This window comes from Protopterus annectens, chromosome 14.part0, assembly GCF_019279795.1.
Source record: "Protopterus annectens isolate FY-2018-M chromosome 14.part0, PAN1.0, whole genome shotgun sequence".
In the NCBI taxonomy this organism is placed as follows: domain Eukaryota; kingdom Metazoa; phylum Chordata; order Ceratodontiformes; family Protopteridae; genus Protopterus; species Protopterus annectens.
In genome coordinates, this window is record NC_056748.1 from 657,610,522 (window position 1) to 657,636,419 (window position 25,898).

General features: G+C 38.1%; 1 protein-coding gene across 1 annotated transcript in view; it reads right to left on the minus strand.

The window, feature by feature from the left end:
* The window catches only part of BICC1 (BicC family RNA binding protein 1), a 1,908,684-nt gene that overhangs the window by 425,225 nt on the left and 1,457,561 nt on the right, over positions 1-25,898 (minus strand). The window contains exon 18 of the mRNA XM_044056407.1: positions 5,318-5,474. Coding sequence (XP_043912342.1) covers positions 5,318-5,474 — 157 coding nt within the window. The remainder of the gene's footprint in view (positions 1-5,317; positions 5,475-25,898) is intronic.

Below are 25,898 nucleotides of genomic sequence, written 5' to 3' on the forward strand. Positions count from 1 at the left end.
AAACACGAAGAACATCCTATGTTTAGCAATATAGTATTTAAAGACTATGACATGAAGGAAGACCATATAAAATATAGTACATTTAAAAACTTAAAATAAAGCACTTTATTATGGTAACTATTTATTCATTTACATTTTACTTCCATTTGTTTACCAGGTTAGTCCCAAGTGAGCCCAAAGCTCTTTTCTAGAAGAACTAGAACACAGCGGGGAAGCTGCAAGGAATAATTAATAGTTCACATACACACAATTGTTGTTTTACACAAAGAGAGAAGTCATTAGCCACAGAATATGGGATGCAGCTAAACATACTGAATTTTGAAAATAAAGCATTTATTAAAAATGCCTAACGTATAAATCACTAAATACAGAATGAACAAAAATCTCTCCTGCAACACTCTGAGAAACCACTACCTACACTGACTTCAAACAACAACACTAAAATGCCTATTTCAAAAAGCCACACACAATTGCTTTCAAAGAGGGACTAATACAAATGGATAGCCCCATACTTTAATGCTCTGTAACGAAGTTATACTAGCTTTGCTGGTAATGCTTTTCTACAGTTAAAAATACCTTTGCTGTAACAATACTTATGGAAATAAATAATATTGCTCAAAATCTCAGATAGTCAGAATGCTCCCACCAAACATACATCACTGCATCTACATCGATCTTACTTTTCCTGCTTCTTTCACTCACAGTACTGCATTACAACTCTTTGAATGTACTTGTATAGAGTTGTCAGCTAAGCACTTTATTCTGTACGTTCTCTATTATTTTTTTTCTTTTATTGTGAATTGTAATCCTTTGACAGTCATTAACTGGAAATTGATCCTGTATATATTTCTTCGTGCTGTACTTCTTCCTGTCTGAGCCTGAAAATGGTCAAACAAATCAGTTCACTACCCTAGTTAAAAACAAAATAAAATAAAACTCATAAAAAGGAATACACCAATCGTCAGTCCTACTGAAGGAGACAGGAGGAAAACTGTGCATCGGCTATTCACGCCCGAGTGAAACGACTACTGATAAAACAATGAATGAAGCCACAATCTAAGGAAAAATCAATAGTGCTAGCAAGGATGGGAAATCTACTGAATATCTATAACTGTACTTAGCAGCTAAATCAGTAAAAAGGGAAAAAGCTGTAAATCTGACTAATTAGATGGGGGCCACAATGGGCCACCTGCTATGCAGATTATCTTAAACAAAACTGGTGAATAAAACATTTAAAGAGCTTTCTCACAATTGAAAGGATCAAATGAGTCCGATTCTGATTAAAGTTAAAAGATTTAGATTTCATAAAGCCAAATTGGATAACAACTGAAAACATATCTGAACAAATCACTGAGCTATGGCAATATTTGCTTTACTATGTTTTTACCTATTTTTCAGTTATTCTTTACACTATATTTAAACATTATGATTATCTTCCCACTGTACACTGCATTGTGCTTTACAACAACACTTTGTTCCTATACAAACTCTTTTTGATACCTTGTATATGTGAAACTGTACGCGAGTCTCACTTCTAATAACGTACTCAACTAGGTTATCCATTAACAGCTACTCTGTGTTCTTAGTCTCAATCTTTTATTAGACAAATACTTTTAAATGTACATTTTATTAAAAATACTTATTTATACTTTTAATCAGCTTATAGCATATTGTATAATCTACCTGCATCTTTATTTAAAGTATATTATCTGTATTTTTACTCTAATTTCCTATTCCGTGATGTGTTTGCATCTTATTGTAATCTGTTTTATCTGTATGTATTTTGATTTTTACTTTCTTACCATCTGCACTGTCCAGGTGGTATGTGGACAAGGTCCTTGGACTAGTTCACTTACCCACTTAGTAAATATCAAATAAATAAATGTTTGATTTATGCCCGTTTTATTTAATGGACATTAGTCGTTTCATTTTCCCATCGAGGTACCTTTTGATCTTTTATCAGCTTTGCACACTCTTCCCTGTTCAATGTCACATTCAAATCTTTTAACCAATATTCCAGCATTGTCTGATGCATGTTTCCTTCAGTTTCTATTGAGAATGCAATGCTTGGTGCTCTTTCAAGAAGTTAAACCCTTATCTACCCCACCTTTTCCCCTAGTATGATATGTTCAGAGTGTGGAGCTACAGAGGGAGAGATATTCAAGGTCAAGAAGAAAGTTATTAGATGTGTGATAAGAGTTTAGAAGAGTGCTAGATGCAAATAAGTGTTTCAGCCAACATCTCTGATTTCTTTAGCAGGTTCTGACAACAGAAACTGTTATGACTAGAATTGCAAAGTATTTCTGAAAATGACTGCTGAATCACTTGGATCACAGCAGTGACAGCTGGAGTACAACTGAAAATGACACATTTTGCAATATGTATGTCAGCAGTGAACTATGATAAGTTGTTCCTAAATGCCACTGCAAAACACTTCAGTATAAGAACCTATAAAAGATAAATTATTATTTAACAGCAAATTGAGATGATGCAACTTGTAATAGCAAAATGCAACTGCTGTATCTATATTTGATAGACAACTGATGACCAGCGTTTTGGGGTATAAATGGCTCAGGAAAATTCATTGGGACTGCCACATCATTAAAACACTAAATAGGTCAAAATATGACAATGGCATCACAAGCCAAAAAATGTCACCACTGCTCAAAGACACAGAGCGAGTTTAAAAGAAAAAAAACATTCACAAAGACATTAAAGTCAAGACCAATGTAATGCTGTACCACAATTTCATACAGCCACATGATGCCATATACATTCAAACCAAAAGCATAAGTGGAACTCACATTTTTGGAAGAGTGAGAAATTCTGTGAAAAGCAGAATGGAGTGAGTGGGCCATTTCCATTTTTCCAGTTATAAAGAAAAGAATGACCATTAGCCCCCCCCCCCCAACACACATACACAAAACCCAGTATTCACTTCATCACACTAAAGACACAACTGCATCAACACCGAGAGGACTGCATTTGAAGATTTCTTTTCCTGAAAACTCTGTACAAATGAAAACAAAGGATTCATCTCATTTGCTCTTGCCAATCAAGAGTTATAAAAGGGTTATTCCAATGTAATAATCTTGTTTTTTGGCATAAAGTGTACTCCAGCCATTTTGCAAACAGTCACACATTGGGTTTTAAAAGGTATAACATTAATGCAATGTTGCCTTAACAACCTTACTGTGACTGGAAGAACGAGATGTACACAAGACAAGCACAAAAGTGTTAACCCAGGTAAAGCAGTGTATGATTTGAGACGGAAGAAAGGCAATTGCAATTTTTTTGAAGATTAAATCCTTTGCTATGGATAATTTATTAACAAAAATAGCTTACAGAAGTCACAAAAAGGTGGTAACAGTGCTGCATGCATAACAGTCTGCCTCAAAATGTCACAATTAGTGTTTTGTCTTGAAAATTACAAGTTTCTACCGAACCATGCGATAGCACACCCAATAAATGCACTGTTACAAACAGGAGTGAACTGGAATTGGACTGACATCTGTGAGAAGGACTAACAAAACCAAGAGACTGGTGACTTCAGAAAAAAAATTCACACACACTATGACCCCCCCCCCTTTCTGATCATGTTAGCATGTGATGGCTTTGTATTGCTGGTAATATGTTGCCACACTGGTTCAAGGATGGCATAAGAACATTCAATTACTTCTCCCTCCTGTTCAATAAATCGACCAGACTATAATTGCAACCAAAATAACTGAAAAAAAATAATTTACCCAGTGATTGTTCATCAATCTGTACTTTTAAACATCAAAGCCAAACAGGGAGTTCCAGTGGTGGCGGTGATTTTCTGACTAAAATTACAGGTTGTCTTTTTTAAATGCTAATACTCATAACACTTGAATTTAAGTGAACAGATCAGCTAAATGATTATGGCAGACTACCAGGGCTTCTTTTGATAAGTCAAAATCAAGTTTAGTTATTAAGATCATTTCATGGTGCTTTGTTCAACAATGATGAAGCAGCATCATGTAACTAATGAACACATTTGGAGAGAAAGGAGAAACACTGCTACACTGACAAATGTTTATAGCATTACCCATTTGAAGGGGTAAGTTCATGGAGATTCAGTAGTGAGGAATCTGCATCAAGGGGAGATTAGCTGGCATAAGACTTTGATGTACGGCTCACATGTAATCACCCTCCTTCAAAACTGAAGATCTGAGTACCAGAGTGCCTGCACAACAGACATATTGGGACAGTTAAGATGAAAAGTCTTGTCTATGGTTACATAAGTTGGTTAGGCACTGAAATGCAAATTGAGAATGAAGATAATTGATAATATCTGTCGGGGAGTCAGAATATATGTTCTTTAGTACCACTGTACCACGAGGGAGTGTCCTGTTTTACCATTGCAGTATGGGCATACTGACTTTCATTCTGCATTCATGCACACAATGTAACTTATAACCGCTGATGTTAATTTTTATTGATCAGAGGGTCTTAACAATGAACTCTATTACAAAAAACATTACTGTAATTTAAGGATTATATTTGCCAGAAATGGTCTATCAGGTTATGCTGGTAGTGAACAAAAACACTGGTTTATCATGGAAGAGCTTAGACTTTTCATTAAGAAAAATTGCATTAATCATACAGATAAGTTTGTCTAGAACTTTAAGAACTCTATTAAGGTCCTGGACAAGGAGGGCATTTCACAAACTAACTGGGCAGTTTTCTGTGTGTATCATAACTCAAGTTCATGCTTTGACAATCTAAGTTTGTCAATGCTGCTTACAGGCACCTAAAGTATTATTTAGACCTCTTAAAATGTATTATAGAGAGGTATGTGTCAAAAAAGATTAACCGAATCTCAGGGCAGATGAGATATTTAGATATAGGAAAGGAAGCACTCATGCAATTACAGAAAACAGAAAGGGGTCATCTATCTGGATATCCACCACTACAAACAGCTGAGTTATAAGCCCAATATTTATTTAGTCTTCAGTGAAAAAGAAATACCTTATGCTTAATACTTGACTTACCAATACAAAATGATGAAGGTTATAAAAGCTCTTCTGAACGAAACATATCCACCCCATCCTTGCTGCACTTCAAAGCCCAAAGTGAAATCTAATGAAAGACCTGGCTGCACATCCTAACAGCATGACATGGGATATTAAACAGCATCCTTCTGACCTTCAGCATTACAGATGTGCGCAAGTTGATTAGGCAACAGCAACACTGCTACTGAAAGCAATACATGCAAAGAATGGTCTTGGAATAGCATATCATGGTTAAAAACATCTTAAGTTTGCACCATTTTAATTAAGTTAAAAAAACTTACTGCAAATGAGAGTTTTTGGTGCCTTGTAGGAGCTCTACTGCTTGTCGCTTAGTGCCACACGATTTGGAGGAACCCAACATCTGTTTCAGTTCATTGCTGTTGGCCGAATGAGAGGGACTTCTTGGCATACCAACTTCCACAAAGGCATCATTAGAAGCTGAAACAATATTGTTATATAATGCTTATGAACAAGATGTAGACAGCTGATGTTACACTAGTGAAAAAAACTCAATACATACAATTAAAAATTCTGACACCTTGGAAAGAAAAAATGGCATATTCAGTCATTTATTGCTTTAAGTTGTAGCAATATGCATGCATGCAAAATGGTTCACATTTAAGAAGGTAACCCGTCTCTCGGAGAATGGTAACATGGCTAAACCACCTACTGCTATTGTAATGTAGTCTTCATCACACTATCGGAGGTGTCTTTTTTCATTCAAGGTTCTTTTGTAAGCTACACAACCTACACTGTAACTCCTAACTGCTACCAATGAACAGGGGATTCTGTACATCTCAATGGGATGTACACTTGATGTGATGTACTGTACTGTTCTCAACCACTACTGGTGTCAGCACATACTCAAGGTCATAAAAAGTACAGTTGTGTACACGTACCATAAATGTAGATGTTAGAGTGTATTCACTGTTGCAGTCATTACATTTGGGTTATCTGCTTGCAGGTAGCCCTCAGCCGGCCTGAATACCAGAGTCTTCAGATTTCTGCATCGGATGCTGTTGCTTCTTCCATGACGTCAGGTCATCAGGGGTATAAAACATGCAGCAGACACCATTACATCAGTTTTTCTTGCCCCAGATGTCAGGTGCCCCCACAATAGGAAGCAATTATATGGTATGGTACCCCATCAAAAAGCAAATACACAAGAAAAAATATACACCAAACAAGAAGGAAAGGTAGAGCCAAGAGAAGTCAGGGGGCTGGAGGGAGGGTAACCAGGACTGCAACAGTAAATACATTAGAACATCTACATTTATGGTAAGTGTACACAACTGTACTATTTTCTTCGTGTTTCACTGTTGCAGTCATCACATTTGTGTTGATTCCCAAAGCTAAGGAAGGGAGGAGATAGTTAAAGAGCATTAGGGCCAGCTATTAAGCCAGGAGACTGCTGTGGCAAATCCAGCTCTGGATATAGAAAAGACAGGCAGGTGGTAATGCTTGGTGAAGGTATGTACAGGGCTCCAGGTAGCAGCTTCCAGGATGTCCCTAGTAGGGACTCCTCTGAGAAATGCCATAGAGGTAGATGCAGCCCTGGTGGAATGAGATCTTATCCCCTGTGGGGTAGGTTTTCCATGGTGCTTGCAGCAGAAATGAATGCAATGGGCTATCCATTTGGAAATGGTTTGCTTTGAAATGGCCTTCACCTGTGCCCCTGCAGCAAAGCCAATTAGCAGCTGCTCAGATTTTCTGAGAGGCTTAGTCCTGTCCAAATAGAATCTATGTTGCCTGTGCATGTCCAGAGAATGCAGTATTTGTTCCACTTTGTTTTGTGAGTTAGGGAAAAAAGTAGGCAAATGAATGGACTGATTTAGGGCCACACTAGACATCACCTTGGGCATAAAGGAAGGATAGGTCCTGAGGAAAACACTGTCCACAAAGAGTTCCACTGCCATGAGGGCCTGTAATTCAGACGCTCTTCTTACTGAAGTGATGGCTAGAAGGAAGGCTGTTTTCCAAGAAAGGAATTTCAACTCTGCTGTTGCAGCTGGCTCAAAGGTGGGGGAAGAGTGAGCTTTTCCAATACAAAGTTAAGGTCCCAGGCTGGAGTGGGAGCTCTCCTGGGGGGGGGGGGGGGTCTTAAATTTTTGGCCCCTCTATGGAATTGTTTTGAGCAAGGGGTGAGAGAAGAGGTGTGGCTCAATATTATAATATGCTGAAATGGCCGAGGCATGAATCTTATTTGACGAGAAGGATAGGCCCTTGTGGAGCATTTCTGTTAAGCACTCTAGAATATGAGGTAAGCTGGGCACCGTTGTGCCCATCCTCTGAGCCTGGCTCCAGGAACAATATCTTTTCCACTTTTCAGCATAGGATTTTCTAGTACTAGGCTTCCTTGCCTCCAGAATGACATCCAGTACCTGCTTATGGAGGGATGCTACAGGAGAGCTCAAGAAATTAGCCAGGCTGCAAGGTTCAGGGTTTGAAGCGGAGGGTGAAGAATCTGGTCCGCCTGCTGGGGTTTAGGCAGCAGAGGGTAGAGTGAAAGGGAGTCCCTTGTTGTGGTAGCAGGCCTCTGCCCACCAAAGGAACTCTGTCCTTAGACAAGGAATGATAGAAATCATTGTTTCCAGGTCCTGATAATATTATCACCATAGACATTTTAGATACCACTGGAGTTTCCTCATATGCAGTCTTGCATATGGAATTAGCAGAATGCAAGAGGCCATGAACCCCAGAGCTTGCAGTATTTTCCTTGCAGATAGCTGGGTTTTTGTGGCCAATAGTTTGAAGTAGGTTGTCAAATAAACTTGTTTCTCCGGAGTGAGGAATGCCATCTGTGAAGTTGTGTTCAAGCTTGCTCCCAGGAATACAATATGTTGGCAGGGTACTAGGTGAGATTTATTTTCGTTGATGGTGTACCCCAGTGAGGTTAGAAGTTTTTTTACAAATGCCAGGTGTTATAATAGCAAGTCCTGGCTTTCTGCCTGAATCAGACAATCATCCAAGTATGGGTAAACTGGAATATTTCTCTGCCTGTAAAATGCAATAGCTGGAGCTAGACACTTTGTGAACACCCTGGGCACAGTAGATAAGCCAAATGGAAGTGCAGAGAATTAAAAGTGCATGGAGCCCACCCTGAAATGTAGGTATTGTCTGCAGGATCCTCTTATTGGGATGTGTAGGTAAGCTTCCTTTAAATCTAGGGTTGTCAGCCAGGCACATCCTTGGCTAGCATAGGAAGAGGCTGTTGAAGAGTTAGCATTTTGAATTTTGGAACGACCAGAAAGGTGTTGAGAATAGAGAGGTCCAGGATAGGACACCGTCTTTTTCTGCGTACCAGAAAGTCTTGAATAAAAACCTTGCCCCCTTTGTTCTGCTGGGACAGGCTGTGATACTGAGAAGAGAGAGAGAACCTGCTGTTGGGCCTCCGCCCACTGATTTGGGGAGAGGTCTGGCCACCATTTGGGGTTGGTAGTGTGTGGAAGTGGAATCTGTATCCCTGGGAAACTGTTCAAAACCCATTTGTCAAGGGTAATGAGTTCCCAGTTTTTTGCGTGCTGGGCGAGCTTTCCTCCTAAGGGAGCAAGTAGTTGAGCAGGACTTGGAAGGGTTAAGATGAAGTCATTGTGCCATTTTTCCCTAGGAGGTGGCTTACTACTCCCTGCTTTGGAAGTGGGAGCCCCCACTGCTTAGATCTGTTCATAGCCTGAGACTGTAGCCTTGGTGGTCTGCTGTTTCTGGGTTTGGACTGAGAAGGCCTGGAAGGAACTGGAAAGGACCAGTTCTTTGAAGGCCAATGCCTACTGAATCTGGGAGGCTGTACTTGTAGGAAATTTGTAACAGTTTGCATAGATTTAGCTTTTTCCTCCATCCTTTTGAGGACGACTTCTGCTTTGTTGTCAAAAAGGCGGTCTTGGTTTAAGGGTGCATCCAGTAATTTAGGTTTAACATGATCTGGCAAGTTTTGTTCCTTAAGCCAAGCATGCCTTCTAAGTACAGACCCAGTGACAGCAGCCTTGCAAGATGCTTCTAAATTGTCAAAACCACATTGCAAAGTATGTTTACCAACTTGTTCTGCAGAATGCATTAAATCTTGCAAGTATTTGTGTTCAGCACAGTCAGGAATCACCATAATTTTCTGATTAAGTAGTTCCATAATATGCTGCTGATACTTTCACATATGAAACTGGCAATGTAAAGTCCTAATGTCCAAAGTAGCAGAAGTGTATACCATCTTACCCCATCTGTCTAAGGCTCTAGAATCTCTATTAAAAGGGGTAGGATTTTTGGCAGCAGTAGCCTTAGTGCCTTTTGGTCCTTGGGAAATGGTCTCTGGATCCACAGTAGGATTCTTGAAGAGGAACTTGTGAGAGTCAGCTACTCTGTAGTACCTGTCAGGATTTTTGGGAGCTGGAGGTAAAGTGTCTGGGGTAAGGCTCGACTCCAAGAAAGCATCTACAATGTCCAGAACAGCAGGGATAGCTAGAGGCCTGTGTTGAGGCAGGAGTAAGAATTCCCTAGGTCTCTTTTTGGACTCAGAATAGTCCTGGGCTTTCCCAGCGGAAATGCTCCCCAAGGATATGCAAGGTTTCACCGAAAGAAAAATCTTCTGGAGGGGAAGCAGAGGGAATGGAATTCTCTGCATCAGAATCCTCATAAGTAGGTAAGGGCAAATCCTGGTAATCAGAAGGAGCAGAGATATCAGATTCCTGATCAGATGAATCAGAAAGAAAATCCGTTCTAGGTCTCTTAGAGGGGGAAGGCTGGCTTCCCCTATTTAAGTTAATAAGGTCTTCAGCCATTCTAAGCATTTGTTTTTGAGGCATATGGGCCTGAGTCTGTGGTTGGGTTGACAGTTTTCTAGGCATAGTACAAGTTTTTGCCCGAGGAATTCAGTACTTCTATATGGAAACGATGCCTTTGGTTTAATATGAAAGTCTGTAGGCCTGAATACACCCTCAGAAGCCGGTGCCTGCACAGCGGCTCTGGACCCATCCAAGGTACAGACATCCACAGATTCCATAGTGGAAGCATCTTGCGGCATACCGGACTCCAAATGGGTCTCAGTAAAGGCCTGCGAATCTGCAGTAGTGGGTATCAGGGGCTGCGAAAGTGCCTCACTGAGTACTGGTGGACTGGCGACTAGCTTAACAGAAGCATCGTCAGCAGTTTTGGAACTATGCGGTATGTCTCTGTCTTTAGCCATACATTTTTTTCGGAAGATCGGTAGTCGGATGGGTTAACGAAGCCATTTCAGAGTAAGGAGATCGAGAACTAAAGTATTTGGCTACAAAAATAGCCCAACGACGAATAGTTCGGGCGTTGAACAAGGCACAAAACCGACAGTGAGGGACGTCGTGGTCTGGGCCTAAACAGGTGATGCACTAAGAATGAAAATCTCTAGGAGGTATTTGCTTTCCACAGGCAAGACAATTGTTAACTTTTTCTAACATTAGTTAGAGCAAGAAAAAAAGGGTCCCCAACGGGGTACTTATCTTTTTTGAAGACTTCGGGTCTGAAACTCACAAAAGAAAATTTCAGGAGACGGCCGACCGATACTTGCGAACTGCTTCTGCTTCGGGCACCGCATGGCAAGAAAGACTGATGTAATGGTGTCCACTGCATGTTTCATACCCCCGACGATCTAAGGTCATGGAAGAAGCGACAGCATCCGATGCACAAATTCAAAGACTCTGGTATTCAGGCTGGCTGAGGGCTACCTGCAGACAGAGAACCCAAATGTGATGACTGCAACAATGAAACATGAAGAACATCTAGCTGATACACTCAGCTGCAGTTTTCCTGCTCTTTTGACCACAAGAGTGTCTGCAGCTCATTCACACCCTTTAACATGTGGTTCATTTCCTCCCCCTGGATAGGTAGATGATACATCATACTGCCTCTATTTTTAGGGATCTACATACATTCATGAGAGAGAAATACAGCCTGGAAGTCATTCAGACCATTGCTGGTGTTTATTACTGACAGATCCTATACTTTTGCTTCCTTAAGAAGTGACATTTTTGAGTTGAAAATTCCTTGCATACTGAATGAGACTTGCCATACTGCAGTGAATTTTTTTATTTTTTATTTATTTTTTTAATTATAAACACTTTATTCCACTTTCAACTTATTAGATAGCTTTAGTAAGAACAAACTTTGCAAAATGAAAAAATAAACATTTAGTATTAACAAACATGACTCTATATAACATATGCCTGATAATTATATTTCAATCTACAAATCAGTCCAACCAAGTTCTTCTGGTATCAAGTCTCGATTAATACTACATTTAACATGCTTACAATCTGACATTCTCCAATTAATATTAGAGTTTCTAAGACCTTTGATATTAAAGTAACTTGTCATTGTTACAAAAAGGGGTCCCTTAAGGACCCACATAAATGTCCCAGGATTTTCCCAGAACAAAGTACATCAGAAAGTCCCTATCATTTAATATCACTACCCCAAACTCATGATAAATCTCTTTGCCAAAGTTTTTTATAAATTTATTATTTATTAATATTGGTTTACCAGGAAAGTACGACTAGGTTCAGGTGACCTTTTTCAGTGGAAGCCCAGGAAGAAAAGCTCAAAGGTATCATATTTAATGCAATCAATATTTACAATAAAACATTTTATAATGCAGTTTCAATGAATACGTAACATAATCGGTTTACTTTGAAAATTATGAGTACAGGTTCGACGAAAACGGGAATGTCAAACCACAGTTGGTTGATTCCTGTTTTCACAGCACTGGAACCCAAGACAAGGAGACAAGTTCGTAGATAAAGTTCAATGAGGCATAGACCACAAGGAAATAGCGTAGTATCAATTTAATAACCGCTTTCGTCGAAAGACTTCTTCAGAATACAAAATAAGGAAAAAAACCCATACTTAAATAACACATCAATAAATCAATCAACCAATGATAAAAATTCATTAATAATAATGATCCAACTTTAAAGTGCTAGTACATATCAAATGAACAGAGATGCAGTAATGTTTTTATCAATACATAATTTACTATTCCTTAAAAAACATTTAATGTTGACTGTCTCATTTAAACCAGGAAATTGATCAGATTTTAATCTGATCTGCCACAGTGCTTCCCTCTGTTCGACAAAATTCCTAAAATCACCCCCCCTCAAATCAGATTTGCAAACCTCCACAACAGTAAATAAAATTTTTTTAAAATTCTCACACACAACTGAATGTTTAAATAAGGCATTTGATACATCATGGGTCTTAATACTATATACATGTTCACGGATACGTGTTTTTAAACACCTTGTCGTCATTCCAACATAAAATGCTGGACATGAACAACATAATCCGATGTAAATAACACCCTTCGAACAACAGTCAACATATTCTGGTACATGGAATGTCCTATCAATAGATTCAATAACAATCAATGGTCCAACAGACAAGAACCTACACATGTTACAGTTGTAACAAGGAAAAACGCCCTTAGTACTAATACGAGTGTTAACTGTTGAAGTATAGTTGGCCTCTAATGCCTTTTTAATGTAAGTGTTTCTAAAAACGAAACTTGGTTTCTCACCAAGTACTCTAAAAAATATCAGCATTTCCTTGGATAATTTTCCAATTACTTTCAATCAAATTCTTTATGGCCTGCCCGTCAATACTCATTCCCAAGGAACAAACAGGTCCATCTAACCCCTGGTTAGTGGATATTTTGGGAATTAATACAACAGAATTGTTGGCCCCATTGTAATCCAGTAATGCCGGATAATTGGTGTTTCTTTTGCCAAGTACAAATGTAATGGTTTCGTCCAACATAGAACAAGGGTACCCCCTATTGAGAAACAATTTTTTAATGAAAGCAATTTCATCCATCAAGTCACTTTCAGATGAAGTCATTCGGCAGGCCCTGATAATTTGTCCCTTAGGAATATTTCTAATGGTATGTTTTTGATGGGCACTGTCGAAGTGAAGATAACTATTTGTAAAGGTTTCTTTACGATGTATCTTACTATTAAATCTACATTCATTAATGTCCCACCTTAAAGCAACGTCCAAAAAATGAACACACAATCCTTAACTCCCTAAGGTGAATTTCAAAAAAGCAACCTGATGATTAATCTTAGTAAGAAAATCGTCAATGATAGCCTGATTTCCTTCAATAACAAAAAACAAATAATCAACAAATCTAAAATATAATAATAAATGAAAACTACTCTAATAAATTCAAAAAGGAATCTTCCCACCATGACATAACCAGGTTGGCATAAGAGGGAGCTGCGGAAGAACCCATCGCGACACCTCTCTTTTGTCTATAGTAGGAATTCCCAAACAAAAAATAATTGTGATGTAACAGAATGTCAAGAAACCTGCAAATTGTAGAGACTTGACCACTACTAAATTCACCATGTTTACTCAATAGGATACGTACAGCATCAATACCTTCATCATGAGGTATACATGTGAACAAAGAAACCACGTCAATGGTGAACATAATGTGTTTTTTAGGATCAAAAATACATTTGCTGGCAAATTCATTAAACCTATTTAAAAAATGCCATGAATCCTTAATATAGGATTCTTGCTTAGAGACCAAAGGTCCTAAAGTAGCGTCCAAGATTAATGAAATCCCCTCAGTAACTGAGTGGGGAGAGGACACAATAGGCCTAAAGGGAGGATTGGTGATGCTTTTATGTGTTTTGGGGATGCCAAAAAGAACCCCTACCCTTGGTTTATTAATTACACAAAATTCGTAGACATCCAAATCTATCTCATTATTCATAAGAGCATCATATAAAAGGGAATGTATAAATCTCTCTTTTTTCTTAATTTCAGGAAGAGTAATAATTTCGTATTCATCCTGATTATTCAATAAAGCTAACATTTCCTTAGAATATTGTTCTTGTGTCATTATGACAATATTCCCTCCCTTATCACTTTTCATAAAACGTAAGCAACTATTTTTATGCCGTAATTCGTTAAAAGCTTTTCTCTCATTAAAATTCAAATTATGATTGAATTTAAAGTTACTTGTAAAAACCTTATCAAGCTCTTTAAGACATGTTTCCTCAAAGACTTTAATAGTGTGTATCAAAGGGGGGTTATATACAGAAGGTTTTTTTAAAGTATTCCTAACTTCGGGAATGTCATTCAAAATATAAGTAAGATTTAATTTCCTCACAAATTTTTTGATGTCCAAAACAGTTTTTCCATAATCCGCCCTCACAGTAGGAACAAAATTTAAACCACGTCTAAGTACATCATATTCAGCATTACTAAAAGAAAAAACAGTTAGATTAATAATATCAAAGTTTCCTTTGTCTTGACTTAATTCTCTTCCTCTGACGAGTTGGAGCCCAGAAAAGTCCGGCTCCTGGTGAGCATTGTCTTTTTGGCTTGTGGGATCCTTTTCCCTAAAAAAGCCGAAGTAACAGAGTTTGACAAGTCTGTGGTAGTATTGTTAGCCAGACCTTTGACCACATTGCAAAAGTATGTTTACCAACTTGTTCTGCAGAATGCATTAAATCTTGCAAGTATTTGTGTTCAGCACAGTCAGGAATCACCATAATTTTCTGATTAAGTAGTCCCATAATATGCTGCTGATACTTTCACATATGAAACTGGCAATGTAAAGTCCTAATGTCCAAAGTAGCAGAAGTGTATACCATCTTACCCCATCTGTCTAAGGCTCTAGAATCTCTATTAAAGGGGTAGGATTTTTGGCAGCAGTAGCCTTAGTGCCTTTTGGTCCTTGGGAAATGGTCTCTGGATCCACAGTAGGATTCTTGAAGAGGAACTTGTGAGAGTCAGCTACTCTGTAGTACCTGTCAGGTTTTTTGGGAGCTGGAGGTAAAGTGTCTGGGGTAAGGCTCGACTCCAAGAAAGCATCTACAATGTCCAGAACAGCAGGGATAGCTAGAGGCCTGTGTTGAGGCAGGAGTAAGAATTCCCTAGGTCTCTTTTTGGACTCAGAATAGTCCTGGCTTTCCCAGCGGAAATGCTCCCCAAGGATATGCAAGGTTTCACCGAAAGAAAAATCTTCTGGAGGGGAAGCAGAGGGAATGGAATTCTCTGCATCAGAATCCTCATAAGTAGGTAATGGCAAATCCTGGTAATCAGAAGGAGCAGAGAGATCAGATTCCTGATCAGATGAATCAGAAAGAAAATCCGTTCTAGGTCTCTTAGAGGCTGGCTTCCCCTATTTAAGTTAATAAGGTCTTCAGCCATTCTAAGCATTTGTTTTTGAGGCATATGGGCCTGAGTCTGTGGTTGGGTTGACAGTTTTCTAGGCATAGTACGAGTTTTTGCCCGAGGAATTCAGTACTTCTAGATGGAAACGATGCCTTCGGTTTAATATGAAAGTCTGTAGGCCTGAATACACCCTCAGAAGCCGGTGCCTGCACAGCGGCTCTGGACCCATCCAAGGTACAGACATCCACAGATTCCATAGTGAAGCATCTTGCGCATACCCAGTAGGACTCCAAATGGGTCTCAGTAAAGGCCTGCGAATCTGCAGTAGTGGGTATCAGGGGCTGCAAAAGTGCCTCACTGAGTACTGGTGGACTGGCGACTAGCTTAACAGAAGCGTCGTCAGCAGTTTTGGAACTATGCGGTATGTCTCTGTCTTTAGCCATACATTTTTTTCGGAAGATCGGTAGTCGGATGGGTTAACGAAGCCATTTCAGAGTAAGGAGATCGAGAACTAAAGTATTTGGCTACAAAAATAGCCCAACCATTGAATAGTTCGGGCGTTGAACAAGGCACAAAACCGACAGTGAGGGACGTCGTGGTCTGGGCCTAAACAGGTGATGCACTAAGAATGAAAACCTCTAGGAGGTATTTGCTTTCCACAGGCAAGACAATTGTTAACTTTTTCTAACATTAGTTAGAGCAAGAAAAAAGAGGGTCCCCAACGGGTACTTATCTTTTGAAGACTTCGGGTCTGAAACTCACAAAAGAAAATTTCAGGAGACGGCCGACCGATACTTGCGAACTGCTTCTGCTTCGGGCACCGCATGGCAAGAAAGACTGATGTAATGGTGTCCACTGCATGTTTCATACCCCCGACGATCTAAGGTCATGGAAGAAGCGACAGCATACGATGCAGAAATTCAAAGACTCTGGTATTCAGGCTGGCTGAGGGCTACCTGCAGACAGATAACCCAAATGTGATGACTGCAACAATGAAACATGAAGAACATCTAGCTGATACACTCAGCTGCAGTTTTCCTGCTCTTTTGACCACAAGAGTGTCTGCAGCTCATTCACATCCTTTAACATGTGGTTCATTTCCTCCCCCTGGATAGGTAGATGATACATCATACTGCCTCTATTTTTAGGGATCTACATACATTCACGAGAGAGAAATACAGCCTGGAAGTCATTCAGACCATTGCTGGTGTTTATTACTGACAGATCCTATACTTTTGCTTCCTTAAGAAGTGACATTTTTGAGTTGAAAATTCCTTGCATACTGAATGAGACTTGCCATACTGCAGTGAATTTTTTAATTTTTTTTTTAATTATAAACACTTTATTCCACTTTCAACTTATTAGATAGCTTTAGTAAGAACAAACTTTGCAAAATGAAAAAATAAACATTTAGTATTAACAAACATGACTCTATATAACATATGCCTGATAATTATATTTCAATCTACAAATCAGTCCAACCAAGTTCTTCTGGTATCAAGTCTCGATTAATACTACATTTAACATGCTTACAATCTGACATTCTCCAATTAATATTAGAGTTTCTAAGACCTTTGATATTAAAGTAACTTGTCATTGTTACAAAAAGGGGTCCCTTAAGGACCCACATAAATGTCCCAGGATTTTCCCAGAACAAAGTACATCAGAAAGTCCCTATCATTTAATATCACTACCCCAAACTCATGGTAAATCTCTTTGCCAAAGTTTTTTATAAATTTATTATTTATTAATATTGGTTTACCAGGAAAGTACGACTAGGTTCAGGTGACCTTTTTCAGTGGAAGCCCAGGAAGAAAAGCTCAAAGGTATCATATTTAATGCAATCAATATTTACAATAAAACATTTTATAATGCAGTTTCAATGAATACGTAACATAATCGGTTTACTTTGAAAATTATGAGTACAGGTTCGACGAAAACGGGAATGTCAAACCACAGTTGGTTGATTCCTGTTTTCACCAACCTGCACTACTGCGAGTGGGCAGTTTAGCAAATGCCATTGTGCATTCTCACATATGTCATTGGAGTTATGACTATAGATCGCAGTAAAGTGGGGATCGGGAAATGACCCTTTCCTCACTGTAGTGTGATCTCGGAGTTGGAATATATATTATTTGCAGTGGGTGTGGACCCCCTGCAAAAACATTACATTACGTGATATGAAGTAGTGACATGCAACACAGAACGTCAAAAGTGCGAATTCGAAAGTTTCACTATATGCACTTTGACAAAGTTCTAATTAATATGCTGCACAACGCACATCTGAATCGAAGATGTGAATGGATTTTGTTCTATACTTCGATATTCTCATAGTAAACCTAATAATCAATAAAATAAAATGTACAGATATTCACAAACATTAATATACAAGCACTGTACTGAGAATTTATTTATTTATTTTCCATTTGCTGGGTTAGTCCAACTGGACACAAGGTGACAGTTTTCAGCAGAGGTCCCGGGAGAAAAGCTCCAAATACAAAGTAAAAAATTATAAAAAAAAAATTACAGACAGAAGAGTGATATGCAAGAAAGGACTAATTTATAAAATACAACAGAGTTAGGTATTCGAAGGGATAAGGAGGTTTAAGTGTTAAAAGAGAGGTAGCGATGGAATACTACAGTAAACTCTCAGCTAACTCAAGCAACTAGCAAAAACATTGAAGAAATACAGTACAATTTTCATGTGTTGCACTTTGTTTTCCCCCTGCAGAAACATACCATATATTTTTAGAGTTTGAGATTTTTAAAAAAAGATAGGAATACATTCCATCTCTCCCCAAGCTGAGAACAAGTCAAAGCAAACAGATAGTATAGGGTACAGTATTAGGCCTATTTTTTAATAGTAACTCTCAAAGAACCAGAAACTACAGCTATCCGACCTTTACCAATCCCCGTGGGTGCCTGTTAACTGAGAGTTTACTATATTTTGGTTGTGCTAATTAGAAGTAGATATAGTAATTCAAGAAGTTATTAAAGAAGTACTATAAAGTGAAATATTAGCAAGGGATAAGCAGGTAAGTGATTTAATGCTTTGGAGGGAGATATAAGAAGGGTGATGAGGGGTGTTAAGAGAGCCTTGTCCCAGACGAGGAGCAGGGACAAAGCCAGGAGGCAGAATGGATGTCATTTAGTAATGGTTTGAAAAGACAACGGTATGAGACAGACCTGATTGATACAGGAATTTTATTCCAAGTTTTAGCTACAATATTGGAAAATAAATACAAAAGGGTACAAAGTAAATTAATAAAACTGAAAAAAATCTAAACTAAACTAAGAAAGTACCAGCATACATTACATAGATAATCACTTTGCAAAAGAAGCACTGCTAATGTAGTAATTTGTTTTGATTTGGAAGGAACACGTCACACCGTCAAATGATCTACTTCTTATGGACATTCAGATTAGTAAACCATATTACAAAATATTTTCACCAAATCAAGATCAGTGTAAGAGAAACCAAGCATAGCGTCTCATCCTTCAGATGAGATGTTAAACCACGGCCCCATCTGCCTGAGTTGGTGGCAGCTCAGTTGGATGTTAATAATCCCACGGCACCTACTGAAAAGATTTATAGAAGTTTTCATATGCCCTAGCCAAATTTCCCTAGTAAAATAAAAACCACCCTGCGTCTCCCCTGAAAAAAGGTTACTAGCCTAGTGGGACTAACCCGGCCAACAAAGAATAAATGAATAAATAAATAAGAAATAACAATCCCAAGAGTAAGTCCCAACAGGTTAGGTGAGTAAAATAAATGCAAAAATATCCCTCTCTAAACCAGGTAGAAGGCAGCTGTAGCAAATAATAGTGTCCAGACAACTCGAATCAGAATGTAAAAAACCTTTAATAACGTAGCGTAAGCACTTTCATAACATTAGTTACTCCTTCAGATGCATAAAAACAGTGGATAAACATCACACACACACACACACACATATATATATATATATATATATATATATATACACACACACACACACCAAAGACATATAAAGAAACCAATCATGTTCAACATATTTCCCTCCATTTTTTAAAAACTATAAACCAATCAAGATTTAAAAAGACAGCAACTGAAACAATAACTGTGCATATAAAAAAGCCCATACATTAAAACACATTAGTAGATTGTTCTGTCATACCATGAAAAAAAAAAAGCTTAAATTCATATATATATATATATATATATATATATATATATATATATATATATGTGTGTGTGTGTGTATACATATATATATCTATATAATCCATACAATTCATCTTAATCAAACATAATTCATCTTTTGATTCTCCTTCCCTTTAACACAGGATTCAAAGGGACCATGTCATTCAATCCGGAGCCCCTATGGGCTCCCATGCATAGGATCCATTTTAACTCTTGTGTTTCCATTCTATTAATTATATCCCCTATTCTAGAACTCTCCTGTATAACTTGCAAGACCTGAAATTTAAATTGGTGGCTCCCTTCTTCAGTTAATACATGTTTAGCTATAGCACTATATTCACATTTCATCCTTGTACAGTAATCATGGTACCCAATTCTTTCCCTCAACCTGCGATTTGTTTTGCCTATACAAAACTTAAAGCAGGTGGTGCAGTGGGCAGTATATACCATGTTTTTTGTGTTGCAGTCAGCTTTACTCCTTAGGTGCCACAAATATCTATTATCAGGGTGTCTAAAGTATCTGGATCCATCTATAAATGATCAATAACGTTATTAAAAGTTTTTTTTACATTCTGATTCGAGTTGTCTGGATACTATTTGCTACAGCTGCCTTCTACCTGGTTTGGAGGGATATGTTTGAATAAATAAATAAATAAAATTAGTTGTAAATGAATGAAAGTATGCAAAACTGAATGCCTGATCTCATCTCAAACAGGGCCACTGAAAAACAAACTGAAGGTGAAAGACTCAAAATCCCTCTCAAGAAAAATTCATTACTCCCCAAAGTTCCAAGGACAGCCAGTCAGCCCCATAGCTTGTAGAGATGACTACCTGTCTGTGAACCCTGTTAAATACAGGATTGAGCATGTGTTAGTGGAAGAAACAGACTAGGGCAGGGATGGTTATATAAAGTATCTGACTTGGGTTCACCTATACTGGAAAGAGATAAGGCCTATAACCTTCACAGACTACCAGCGTAGCCTGGATGTTACATCATGTTACAAACAGCTATTGGGTTGTATAGTGTATATATAACTAGTATAAACACTGAGGGAGTGCACAGGCATGTATATGTATGAAGGCTTGCACTGCAGATCATACATTGGGAGTAGCTGTGGGGTTTAAGTTTTATGGAAAAGATGCACAAACACGCACGACTCCTGGGAGAGATGCCAGGCAGCTCCTTGTCCTGAGAACACTTTTACTGTTAATAGCAAGTGACACTGTTGTGTGAGATGCGGTCAGATTCTCAGGCCACAGGGAGAAAGATGCTCCTAACATTTCATTAACTAGGCCTAAGAGAACAGCAGATGTAAAAGAACAAAACTCCTTTTATGGCTGCCTGTGTAATGACCTCTCTGGGTGAATGAAGACTGGTTAATGGTCAGATGACATGAGGGAGAAACCATACTAAAATTAAAGTCCAGTGTGACTTGTTCAAATCCATTTTCTTTTTTTGTAAAACTCAAACCACTGAAATGCTTGAAATGACAAACTGAATGAGTCCACAAGAAAGCAGGAGACTTCACTACATGATCTCTCTTCAGCACTGGAGAGCAAAACTTCTCCAGTTACTCTTCCAAGTATTTCAGCAAGACCACTTCACTTGTCAATGTACAGTCAGCAACAAAAAAGGCAGCTCAGCAAATTGAAAGCTGATCAAAACTGGGACATATCTATTTGAGAAACTATAGTACAATCACAAACAGATACTTTTTGTGAATATACTGTACTGAGTAACCAAGCAGCCATTCCAGCAGATGCACAAAGTTTACATAGCTGAAAATAACACTGCCATGTCTCATCCAAGTTTAAATAAGTTATAGCATAAATTATGCATATAAATAAAATACCATAGCATTAGAGAAAGTTCATATTCAGTCAGATGTCACCATATTTAATATTAAAAAAAACGCCTAACACAGGTAAGATTACATTTTAGGATGAACTACCTACCCTGCAGTAATACACTAACTGTTCATTGTGTATGTAACTGTTACACAACATTACGGTTCCAAGATGCATTTACTTATGCATCCAAGTAACTTTTGTGCCACTCACCTGCTTCACTTTATATGTTCAACTATGTTTTGTTTTGCATTTTCAGTTAATATATTCAGACCTAAAGTGCACAATTGTCACTTGATACCTTCAAAGAAGCTACAGCCTGCAAGCATGCTACCAACAGCAGAACTCACTAGAAATTAGTTAAAAATGCACAGTGCTAATAAACCATACACAGTCCTATCCTCACATCTTGTATGTAAAACATCACGTGGCTAGTAAGCTGAACAGTCCATCCAGACAGCATTACTTACAGAATGGACAGACTGTACATTAAACCCTGATTGGTGAACGAACGTTTGCCAGCAGGCTGTTAATGTACAGGTAATTCCCACTAAAAAACAAGTTTAATGCTTCACGGCAGTAAATTAAGCTGGCATAGTGCTTAGACTGCTAAGGACACCATTATTTTATATTTGCTAAGCAGCGCTTTCCATTTTTACCTGTCACCCTAGTGTTCCTCAAGGGTCTATACTTGGCTCCCTTCTTTTCAGTATATTCACTAACCATCTAGTCTTCAGCCCCACTGGTCTCTAGTCCAATAAGCAGATGACTCGACTGTAATTTGCGCTGCTCCTTCCCTCAACCAACTTAATTATATAACCTAGCAGCCCTTTTTCTCCATCAAATCATGGCTATCTGATTCACATCTCCTACTGAACCCCTCCAAAACCAAACTGATGCTCTTTCTCATCAGTAAATAATGTCATCCCTGTACCCCTTTCCAAATACACCACACCTTAGTGTCAGCAGTATTCTACACAAAATGAATAGGTGTTATTAACCTAAAATGCGATGCTCACCTAGCTCAGTCCATCAAAAATACTAATATTAAACTAGGTTCTCTATACAGAACAAAGCCTTTCCTTACAAATTCACAAGACAAAACATAGCCAGAATCCATCTTCTCCCTACCCTGCTATATGCATCTCCCATCCTTACAAACGTAAGTATAACAGATCTATCTAAACTGGAAACCTGTTACAAAAAAACTGCAAAATTCACTACCAACTCTCCTCTCCAAACACACCACTGCTCTGCCTTACAGTAACTGCACTGGCTAGAATTACCTCACCAACTAACCCATAACCCACTCTCCTTCGCACATCATCTCATTTATCAACCCAATAAAACCTCTGCCCTGCAGCTCATGCTTCAACCCTACTTAAATAATTGTAGTCTCCAATGCTCCACCAAATCTCTCCGGCAAGTTACCAAATCTCACAACACAGCTGGTATCTCACTAACTATATATCCAAAAAATGGAATTCCATTCCTCAGCCCATCATAAGCACTCCTGATCCATTTCACTTCAAACTACTACTAAAGGAGTTCATAAGGAATAACTGGATCTGCTCATGCTCAAGCCCTGGCTGGCAACTTATTCCTCCTCTTTCCCTCCTCTCTCATTCCTATTTCTTCTTGCCCACTCTCTGTATGTCCTACTATCGCAGCAAAATTCTCCTTCCCTTTTCCTCACTCCCTTCACTTTCAACTTTCTTCCTCCTTACACTATTCCCCCCATCACCTAACTTTTTTCTTACTTGTTCAACACCTCTGACTAGCTTGTTTTCCCTTCCTTGAATCCTGTTGATACAGGATCAGTCTGTGAATCTATACATTACTCTCTTCAGGATATCTCTCTGCATACATTCCGTTCCTATCTACTATATGTCAAAAAAAAAAAATCAATCTGTTCACAAAGGTATTATTTTTAGTTCCACTGGAAAATGATTACTTACTGGCCTCTTCCTAGTTCTGTGTATTTGTAAAATATTATAAAGTGCTGTTTTTTTGTAAAAAAATATTTTCTTCTCTGTAAATTTTTATTCTATGTATGCTTTGCTTGCAACTAATTACACCTGTTCTGAAGCTTTTCTCCCCAGGCCTCTGCTGAAAATGGGCTACCAAGGCGGACTATTCAGGTAAATAAATTAAATAATTATACCATTGGGCCTCAGAACACCTCTGGGTGTGTGCTATTCACCCAGTAAGATACACCCTGTTGGGCATTATTGCTTGCAAATTTCTCCTCTACCTTTTACTATGGGGATAGTCTTTCATAGTAGCAATGCAGTTCAGTACAAAAGACTGAGGGGATGCATTACTTCACTTGTCAAAAACATAACAAATATGTCACCTCTTATGGAACTCCTACAAAACTAGTACACACTTTTACTGCAGTTTGCCATTTTGCATATCGATGTTCAATGTTAAATCTATATCAGACTTAAAGCCTAGAAAGACCTTCGAAGAGTTTTCCACCAAAAAGTACTTGATCAAATACCTTAAGTCCTAGCCAATAATCTAGACTCTTTTTCCATTTTTCTAACTCTAGGTGGTAAATTCCATCATAAAGCAGCCCTACAGTGAAAAGACATTGTAAATGTTTTAGTTTTCTCTGATTTGATATCCACAAACATATTTTGGTTTCCTATCTTTAACTTGCGGCTTACCCCATTCATCCCTCTACTAGTCCTACAGGTATCATTATGTATACTTGTCAAAATAATTAAAGCCCCCCTTACCAAACTATAATTAAAAAGAAAATGTAGCAATCTCTCCAATCTGCTCATAACACAATTTCTTTATACCTTTAATTTGCTAGGTAAAATACTGCAAAGCTCACTTTCACTGAGAAAGCGCAGTCTCTTGTGCCCCCAATCCCTCACTATAAGAGATACAAACATTTATCAGAGTGTCTTACAGAAAAGTGAATTTTCAGCTACTGGAGTCTTGATCATTAAAGAAAGAAAAACTGTACATTTCTGATCATAAACTACACTGCTGATCACAGATGATTTGCAGTTAAGCCTAGCTCTAGCAGTAAGTGGCAATTTTGAAAAGAAAAAAACATATAGAATAAATATTTCACTGTTCTTCATTTTCAAATTAAGAATCAAATGCCTGAAGATCAGGAAAGGTGATTTTATGTTTCTACTGCTTCTCTTAGTACTATGGCGTACAAGTGACATCATGCCTTAACAGTTGCATGCATAGATGATGTTACAGTATCAATGCAGTACATTAATTCACATAATTCAGCCATCCAATGCCATCAAGTTGCATCCATTGGCACATAAGTACTTAAATACTGCATACTGCCAGTCCTCAATGGCACAAATCTCTGCTGATATTTATAGTTAAACAGTAATATATCTTACAAATATTCTGGGAGAAAAATGTGTTGCTTTGGAATATTTTCAGTGTCACATATCTTTTAAGTACTATACGCTGTGTAGATAGCAAATATAAGGTGTGTGTGAGAGAGACCGAGACAAAGAGATGAATATAGAACTACTTTATCACCATAGCATTGTAAAAGGGGTAGCTGAAAAGGCCTTTACAGCCATACTGAAATAAAACGTATAAGAGTAATGACATTAAACAAAAAAGACTAATGCCACATTTTCTAACATGTACTTGGTAACTTTTGTAAAAACAGAAAAATATACAGACTACGCTATAATCCAGATCACTGAATAAGTGAACAACCACATGTTGCTACAGTGCAGTTAAAACAATGTTAATTATTTCACTCTCCCCAAGTTCAAATGAATGGCAAATGGTTCCATTACATCTCCTCAGTGCAAATCAACTAGTATTACAAAAGCTTGGCAAAAAGCTACTACCATAAGCTTGATGTACTTAATCTCATGATAGTATGGGCATACAAAAACAAAAACTATAAACATTTTGTGTGGCACAATCCTTTCTGCACCACCATGTAGGGGATTTCACAGTCCCTCTTACTTTATTATTTTTACTAAAAGGTTATCAGAACTCAAAGCGTTATTGTTGACAGCATAAAGCCCATCTTGCTTTTCAATGAAATGCAGCAACATCAGACCACCTACTTAACAGTTACATATAGACAGTAAAAACTTTACTCTCATGTGAATCCAGAAAGAGTGATTAAACTGGAGCTGTTATTTTTAATCAACTGAATCACAAGCTCAGGGTGGTATGACCAACTGACTGCAAACCATGGCAGAACTGAACCCACATTTCCAAAAAAGGAACGAAATCAACCAGTTTTGTGATCCGCAAAAACTTTGCTGTACTATGAACTTCAACATTTTTTGAGTTTTTTTTTTTACGTGCAGACAGATAAACAATGTCTTCTTCAGTGAAATGTGCATAACCAACCAATTTTAATACCTTTTCAGGACCAGTCACATCAGATTTGGTAGTCTTTCACTTCTGCTGCATACCTCTGCACATGCATGCAATGCAAATGATATCTGCATGACAGAACAAGTATACATGAAATGCTGATCTGACACTTCTTTTGGCTACATATTTGCACTATGACATTTGGAACTGCTACATCACTGTTTAAATATGACACAGTTGAGAAGAAAATGGTGAGGGGAAACAAAGTGGACATAGTAATTGCACTCTTGACTTGCATCACACAAAGTTTTGAGTATACTTTCCACCTTCCTTTACAGTAGCATGGACAATTTTAG